Source organism: Marmota marmota, unplaced genomic scaffold (genome assembly GCF_001458135.2).
Source record: "Marmota marmota marmota unplaced genomic scaffold, marMar, whole genome shotgun sequence".
Taxonomy (NCBI): Eukaryota; Metazoa; Chordata; class Mammalia; order Rodentia; family Sciuridae; genus Marmota; species Marmota marmota.
The window spans coordinates 1,668,944-1,676,961 of NW_026000205.1; the positions used below are offsets into that span (position 1 = coordinate 1,668,944).

Genomic DNA, 8,018 nt, shown 5'->3' on the forward strand with positions numbered 1-8,018 from the left:
GAGACAGGGCTTAAGGTGACTCGGCCAATAGGCGCTCGGCGTGCGGCGGCTGGGACGGGAGGCGGAGCCCGGCTGGGGGATGATGTCACCTGGAGCGAGTAGCGCGCGGCGTGGAACGCGAGTCGCGACCCTGGATCCTGGCGGTGGCGCGCGCCGGCCCTAGCGCCGCACGGGACACAAGGGCTGGACGGGCAGTGGGATGGGGGTAAAGGTTGTATTTTAAGGCAAGGGCGGTTTCCAGAAAGACGGGCTTTGGTTGGAAGGTGGGTTGAGTGCCCGACGGATGAGTGCACCTTATTCCGCACCCCTGCGCCTGCCTTGGGAAACTACACCAGGCCCCCCCAGCTCTCACGCAGACGATAGTGCGGCCTGCGGGGCTCCCCTGGCGGACTAGGCTAATGGTTCGCCCCGCCCCGCCCCGCCCACACAGAGGCCGCCCACTGGCTCCAGCTGCGTTTCTTGACTTCTTGGTCAGACCGGTTACTGAGGAAGGCGCTTGGCTCTCGCCCTCCGACCCTCCTTGGGGTAGGGCGCATTGTCTTCAGTTCGGCCCGCTCATTCAGACCCAGCATCTGCCCTCCGATTTGACCCTCGGAAGCCGGCCTAGCTTCCGCCTTCAGACCTAGGGAGAGGTCTCTACCAGCGTCTCAGACCAGATTCTGGCTTCATCAGGGCTTAATCTCCACCTCAGCTCTTCTCTCTCCCCCACACCTCAAGACAGTCTACCCCCAGGCTGCAGGACAGAAACACGGACACTCAATGAGGGTCAAACATCTTTAAATAAGGAGCCAGTGACAATAAATACTGTACAGGGGGAGAGGGTGAGGATGAAGATCCAGATCTCTGATTTCAGCCTCGAGATTCCAAGGACCTGCGAGGAGGGTGAAGAGAGGGGAGCCAGGCTCAGGGAAGGAACCCTGGGGGAGCGTAAGAAAGCTAGGACTGGGGTTTCTGAGGGAAGGGCCCAAGTAGGGGTTGAGGAATTCCAGGAGTAGGTGGGGATGAGAGGGAGCTAGAGAGTCCCGGGGAATTAATTCACAAGGGTCCCAAGTGGGAGTCTGAGCCAGGGGGTAAGATCAGCATACCCAAGGAGAGGAGCCAGGGCTGGGGGAGGCCATCAAGGTCCTAGGAATCACTGGCCTGGTTTGAGAATCTGGGGTTAAGGGGAAGCAATGGAAGCCCCAGGGGCGTGGTGACCAGGGGCTCACGAGTAGCTCTGGTGCTGCTGGCGCCTGCGTGCAGAGCGCATCTTCTCAAAACGGGCCTCCATTTCTTCCAGCACTCGAGGTGTGTAACGCACCACCAGCTTCACCGAGCCCTGGGCCGCCTTCAGTAACTCCACTGCCTTCTCATGCTGCTCACCCTCAACACTCTGCAGGGCAGGACCACACAAGACAGCTGGGCCTGGGCCTGCTACCCTTGCCCAGCCCTGGCCCAGGAAACTGGATGAATGCTGGTAAAGCCGGTGCCTGGCCTAGATGCCATGAATTCCTATCCTCCTTGTAGGAGAGTCATTGACTTTTGGCTCAGCATTCTCCCTAAAACTGTCCAGATTCCCCATGCCAAGGACACTCTCATGCCCCAAGGCACTGAGCCAGGCCATCTTGTCATCTCCCTCCCAGAGGCCACTAATACCCTCCTTCTCGATACTCACAGCCTTGGTCGTAGCTCAGGTCTTGTCTTCTCCCCTCTGGACTCAACCTAGCCTCCCCTCTCCATCCATCTCCCACAGATTCCCAGAAGGTGTGTAACGCACCTTCTCCAAGCTATACCTTTCCCTCTGGTACACTCAGCCTTCCCATGGCTCCACAGCACCCCTAGGGCTAATGCCAGCTTCGCAGGCCCCAATCACCTAGTTTACTTCTACTCTAACCACACGGTTTTAATTAACTACATGCCCCAGACCTCCATCAGACCAAGCCCTTTCTCTTCATCTCAAAGGAGTGCAAAGTCACAGTCCCTTCCTATAATACTCCTTTCACTTTGTCTGGAGAACTCCAACTCATCTTTCAACACCCAAATCAAATTTTCCTTCTTCTGCAAAAACTTTCCTCATCTACACTGGACTGGTGCCACATCTGGGCTCTCACAATGCTTTGGATTTCCTCATGATTATGTCTGTGGATCAGGACTATTTCAGTCAGGGTATATGTCTATCACTAGAGAGGGAGTCCTTGAGTACTGGAGGTGCTTCCCACAGGGTTTGCAGCACTGCACAGCAGAGGGCTGGCCCCAGAAGCAGTGCTAAGCTAGTGCACTGAATGAACTTCAACCAGGGACTGCTACAGCTGGGTCCCAGACCTGCTTCAGCCCTCCACTCACCACACCATTCACCGACAGCAGTTGGTCCCCACGTTTCAGACCTCCATGGCGATCGGCCACTCCTCCAGGAATGACACGGGAAATGTAGATGGGCGAGTTCTGCTCTTTGCCACCCATGATGTTGAAGCCCAGGCCCTCATCTGTCTTGGGCAGCTCCACTACTCTGGGATGTGCATGGCCCTCACTGGCTGTGAAAGCAGCCACCGTAGCCTAGGAGAAAGTGTCCAGAAGTGAGTAACCCCTCCATGGTGGGCAAGTGTGCTAGGGTCAGGGATCTAGGCTGGGGACAGCAATTTAAGCCAGATTGTTTTCCCTGAGCATGAGGGAACCTGCCATCACTCTACACAAAATCACGAGGTGGCGACAGGATGTTCTTTTGAGTTCGGGCATGCTTCTGGCATGTCAGGGAAGTAAGTCTACAAAATACTCTGCACTGGACAATCTTGCTTTTTAACATATGAAAAGTAGGCCTGAAGGGAATGGAGAGCCTCCAGGAAGCAATGAGAAGCATCATCTAATTATAGTTTAATAAGATTTCTATGTTTTATTGACATTCCACTGTAGAGATGTTTAGGGTTATCTTCTAGGCAGCCATGTCGGCGCCACAGACGCCAGCAGCCGGCCTGCCCCTTCGCCGGCGAGGAGGCGGGGCTCCGTGGGGCCACGCCCCGGGCGACGGGCGCCCCCTGCGGAGACGCCTCCCGCGTGCGCTGGGCTCTTGGCGCTGAGACGTTGGACCGCCGCGGGGTTGGTCTGTTCTTTTTCTGATCCCTCCTATTGCAGCTTCGGTCCGCCTGCCGAATCGTCTGCATCTCCTGAGTCCTGCCCACCACACCTTTCTATCCCCTCCTTATCCTTTCCCCATATTCTCACCCTAAACAAATGCGTGTTCAGCATCTTCTGGACCCACGGTACAGACATGATAGTGAACGGGACCGACAAGCCCATTGTTATAACTGGGTGCCCATTCTGTAGGGTGGTCGACAACTTATGTCTGTGACTGAGTTGAGAGTGGGAGTTGATCATCTAAGAGAGAAAAGAAATCCTCAAGGATGTACCTTGACAAGGAGTCCTAGGACTTTGTGTCAACAAGCTCAACAAGAGGTGACGCTAGGGCCCACGTGGCTGCAGAACTGGTGGTGAAAGAGCTGGCAGGGTACAGTTTATGGACATTGCATATAGAGGATTTGGGACTTCATGCAAACTTCTAAGAGTAAAATGGGATACTCGATTTTGTATTTTAAGGTCCAGACCACGGAGAATGGTCTGGATGGGAGGTCAGAGGTGTCTTGGCAAGCTGCACAGTGGTTAGCACCTGATGAAAGCATGGAAGTGGAGACCTAGAAGATGTCCACACCAGCCTCGGGGCCGAATTCCATGTGGGGATCTGGAGGTGTAGGAAAAGGGAGTGTTAAGGTGCTTTGGTGCCATTTGCCTGGAGGAGGAACAGTAAATATTTTGAATTTGCAGAACTGTGGTGTCCAAGAGAATCACAGATATCCAGAACTAGAGCTCAGAAGAAGTGTCTGGCCTGCAGGTGGTTTTGGGGGTTTGGACACAGGTGGTAAATAAAACTAGAGGAATGGACAAGAATGCCAGGCGCAAGAGAATACACAATAAAAATGACCTACGATTATTCCTCCAGATTCTCAATATGTAAAGTCAGTACAGCAAAGGATGGTGGAGAAGGTAGGAGGAAACCCAGCTGAGAGGAACCATGAGAAGTGTTTTTTTTTAAAAAGAGGAGTCGTGGGGTGTGGTGGCAAACATCTGTAATCCCAGCAGCTCAGGAGGCTGAGACAGGAGGATCAAAAGTTTGAGGTCAACCTCTGCAATTTAGTGAGTCTCTAATAAGCAATTTAACAATATCCCGTCTCAAAAAATAAAAAAGGGCTGGAGATGTGGCTCAGTGGTAAAGCACCCTGGGTTCAATCCCCAGTACCAAAAAGAAAAAAAAAGAGGAGTGGTCAGTTGTATTACATATTACATGCTCTAGAAAGGATGAGATAGGAAATGTGGACAAGACTTGTGAAAAATCTGACTGTTGTACTAGTCCCTTGGTTTATTTATTTATTTTTTTTAGAGAGAGGAAGAGAGAATTTTAATATTTATTTTTTAGTTTTCAGCGGACACAACATCTTTTGTTTGTATGTGGTGCTGAGGATGGAACCCGGGCCACAGGCATGCCAGGTGAGCGCGCTACCGCTTGAGCCACATCCCCACCCCAGTCCCCTGGTTTAGTTGCCCTAGGATATGGGGCCCAGAAAAGGGCTTTTTCATATTGGCAGGACAAGAGCAGTCTTGGCCAGCTAGCTCTCCTTCGTAGTGCCTCATTTGTTAACAAAAAATAATGTATTTATGGGGCTAAAAACCAAGTTTAAAACAGAGAAAGGATGATAATGAAAGGCACCAGCCCCTGCACACCTCATAACTCTACCCCTTTCCAAAAGTAACAACTTACAAGTGTATCCAAATACATGATACTTCTTGATTTATAGATAGATGTTGGTAACTCATTTACCTAGTTTTTCTGTTCTCATCACCTTTCTCATCTCTTCCTATGAAATTTTTATGGTGACAGGTTTGTTTTTTTTTAAATGCTGGGGACTGAACCTGGGGCACTGTGCATGTGAGGCAAGCACTCTACCAACTGAGCTATATCTCCAGCCCCCGGGGTTGTGGCTCAGGGGTAGGCAGTGCTTGCCTACTATGTGTGAAGTACCTTAATTGAAACCAGGGGCACTTAACCCTTTAAATTTTTCATTTTGAGATAGGGTCTTGCTAAGATGCTTAGGTGAGGTTGGTCTATCTTCCCTATGATTTCTAGTGTTTATACCAATAAGATTTCAGGTTAACTAGTCTCTAAATCAACAAAGCCCATCTATTGAATTCTGATTGTTCTATTTTAGAATTTCATCTAACTTCGAGATCCCTGATCTTTTCCTTATTTTGTGAAAATACTGTTTGTTTTGATTCAAACATTTGAATCACCCTGGGTGTTTTTTCCCCTCCTGGTTTCTTGAAACTTAAGTATGCTAGCAATTTTTGAGTGGATGCTGATCATTGTAACTACAAATAATAGTACGTTAGGTGCTGTCTTCCTCCAAAGAGGAAAGCAGGTCAACTCCCTAAATCCTGTCTCATTATATGCATTCTTTCAGTTGTGGTCTTTTTAATATTGTGGCACTCTGAACATCTCAAGCAGGACCACTCTCTGGGCAGGGGTGGGATGGGACACTTATATCCCAGTCTGACTCCCCAGAACGGCATGGCTGCTGAAGTTTCTTTAGCCTTCCAGTTATACTGCACTTTGATGAAGTTCCAAGGTTCTTGCAATGGCTATGAGTGGCTGGAGTTGAAATGCCTCAAGGGTAAGCTGTATGAGCTCAATGCCTCCATCTGGGAATTTTGCCTTGAGCTTATGGACTGCCTAGTTGAATCTCTGGAATTTAGCACCTGGAAGACTGCTGCTTTCTGATTATCTAATCCCCAATTCTAAATTGCTGAACACCCTCAAGCAAGATGCAAAGGTTAATGGGAAGCACATCACTGTGCTTTTTCTCCTAAGAGAGTACTCTCAAGTCTGCTCTACATGGGTTGTGTTCCAATGCCTTTCACATCTTGATGTATCCGGGCAAATCATCTGTGCAACATTAGTCCCAAACGGACTATTCTTTACTAGAAGTCTACCTGCACCATGTGGGACATCTACAAGAACACACCAATAAAAGTTTGTGTGTGCACACCCACACACTTCTGAGGTTGAACCCAGAGCCTTGCTTGCACATGATAGGCAAGTGCTCTACCACTGAGCTGCATCCCTTGCCTTTGTGTATGAGGTGGTAGTGGTGGTGCTGGGGACTGAACCCAGGGCCTTTGTGCATGCACAGCAAGCACTCTTACCCCTTGCCTTTTTGAAATAGTCTAGCTAAGTTGCCCAGGTTGGCCCCAAACTTGTGATTCTCTTGCCTCAATCTCCTGAGTAGATGGCATGACCATGATGGTATGGTCACCACACCTAGTCCAATAAGAGGTATTGAGTTCTTCTGAAATCATTTCTTCCAGTTTTTCTCTCATGTCCTTTTGATGCAATTATTTCTCAAATGCTGGGTAACTTTGTATGCTTAAAGACCAAGCACCTTAAAAAAGCAGTAGTCTTGGGCTGGGGTTGTGGCTCAGAGGTAGATCGCTCGCCTAGCAAGTTCGAGGCCCTGGGTTCGATCATCAGCACCACATAAAAATAAAGATATTGTGTCCATCTACAACTAAAAAATATTTTTAAAAAAGCAGTAGTATTATGTGTAAGAAGCTGATGTGCTATACACAGACTGTGCCTCCACTCTTACCCTTGTTCTCCCAGAATTGCAGCCTTCGACTTGTCTGGGATTCTGCAAGGAAATGAAGTCTCCTCAGCACTCTCAATTTCATCCAGAAACTTTTGCAGAAAATCTCAATTGCTGATGAAACGTCGTTTTTACTTGGCAATCCTCATTACTATGTAGTACAAATGCTCATCCTGAACTCTACCTTCTCCACTCTGGCTCTGGCCCAGTCTTTCTGCTCTCCCATGTCTTATCCACTTTCCTTGCAGTCATTTTCCATTTCTTTGTCCCCTTTCCTTTTCTCAGATCCAGACAACTTACCTTCCAGCTTCAGTGGGATAAGGTACACACCTATAATCCCAGCTACTTGAGAGGGTTAGGCAGGAGGATCACAAGTACAAGGCCGCCTTGACAGCTTAGTGAGACCATGTCTTAAATTTTTAAGAAGTTTAAAAGGCTGGGGATGTACCTCAGTGGTGGGGCAACTCTGGGTTTAACACCCAGGACATGGGGTGGTAGGGTGGTGGACTGCAGCTCCTTCTGAATAACCTAGTCTCCTCCTATAACTCACCCAAACAGAGATAGAACCACTCCAGAGGAACATATGTGCTTAGAATTGGTGGAGTGGGGGAACCCTGGTGTCCTGGGGATAGTCTCAGCTTCAGGTCACAAAGCCCTGGAAACTAGAACCAAAGTGTAGCCAGCTGACAACCTTCCAGGAAGACATTAAGGTCAGTTAGGAAGAAACCAAGGTGTCCACCATCAACAGGAAATTAATTTTATTTTTAAACCCAAAGGGCCAGAACAAATAAAGAAATTCCTACCCCTGGAGGACAAACAGGTGACCAAGATTAAGGGAGAGAATGACAGTAGGGGCCAGGTAGGAACATGTCCAAACTTCACTCAGGTGCTGCTTCCATCAAATACCCGTTCTCTGGAGCAAGGTACCCGTCCCCACCCTCAGACTCCATGTACATGTCTCGACTGTCATTGCCCAGACCCTCCAGCCCGTTGTCCTGGCCGCCACCCCCTCCTCCTCGAGCCTCATCCCTGCCCCTCTCACCACCCCGTTCCCCCCGCTTGTGATCGCGGTCCCGGTCCCGGTCCCGGTCCCTGCGCCGCTCCCGCTCACTACGGTGGCTCCGACGTCGTTCCCGGTCACGATCACGGCCTTTCTCCTCTGGGCCATCAGGGCCATCAGGGCCAAGCTCTCCAGGAGGCCCATCGTCAGGAGGTGCATCACCAGCCTCAGAAGGCTCAGCCATATCACCGCCGCCGCCACCACCTCCACCGCCACCTCCACCGCTGCCGCCACCACCGCCGCCACCCGCCCGCCACCACCACCACCACCTCCACCACGCAGCTCCTCCTTGC

General features: G+C 50.3%; 3 protein-coding genes across 4 annotated transcripts in view; 1 reads left to right on the plus strand and 2 right to left on the minus strand.

Annotated features, from left to right (window-relative positions):
* The first annotated feature begins 199 nt into the window (after positions 1-199).
* Positions 200-870, plus strand: CUNH19orf73 (chromosome unknown C19orf73 homolog). The gene is given in 4 exon segments (XM_015496970.2): positions 200-325; positions 327-404; positions 407-466; positions 469-870. Coding segments are annotated over 4 exon segments (384 nt in total). The 3' UTR covers positions 589-870.
* Lin7b (lin-7 homolog B, crumbs cell polarity complex component) lies at positions 761-2,565 on the minus strand. 2 transcript variants are annotated; one of them, XR_007342991.1, is made up of 3 exons: positions 2,323-2,565; positions 1,086-1,372; positions 761-871 (listed from the first exon to the last, which is right to left on the minus strand). XR_007342991.1 is itself a non-coding variant. In XM_015496571.2 (3 exons), the coding sequence occupies exons 1-3, from the start codon at positions 2,437-2,439 to the stop codon at positions 850-852; spliced, it is 303 nt and encodes a 100-aa protein (XP_015352057.1). In that variant the 5' UTR covers positions 2,440-2,563; the 3' UTR covers positions 761-849. The 2 variants fall into 2 exon arrangements, 1 of the variants encoding a protein (XP_015352057.1); XM_015496571.2 differs by having other exon boundaries at positions 1,209-1,372; positions 2,323-2,563.
* A 4,843-nt stretch (positions 2,566-7,408) lies between these two features.
* The window catches only part of Snrnp70 (small nuclear ribonucleoprotein U1 subunit 70), a 19,177-nt gene continuing 18,567 nt past the window's right edge, over positions 7,409-8,018 (minus strand). The window contains exon 11 of the mRNA XM_015496971.2: positions 7,409-8,013. Within this exon, the coding sequence (XP_015352457.1) occupies positions 7,544-8,013 (470 nt within the window). The 3' untranslated portion in view covers positions 7,409-7,543. The remainder of the gene's footprint in view (positions 8,014-8,018) is intronic.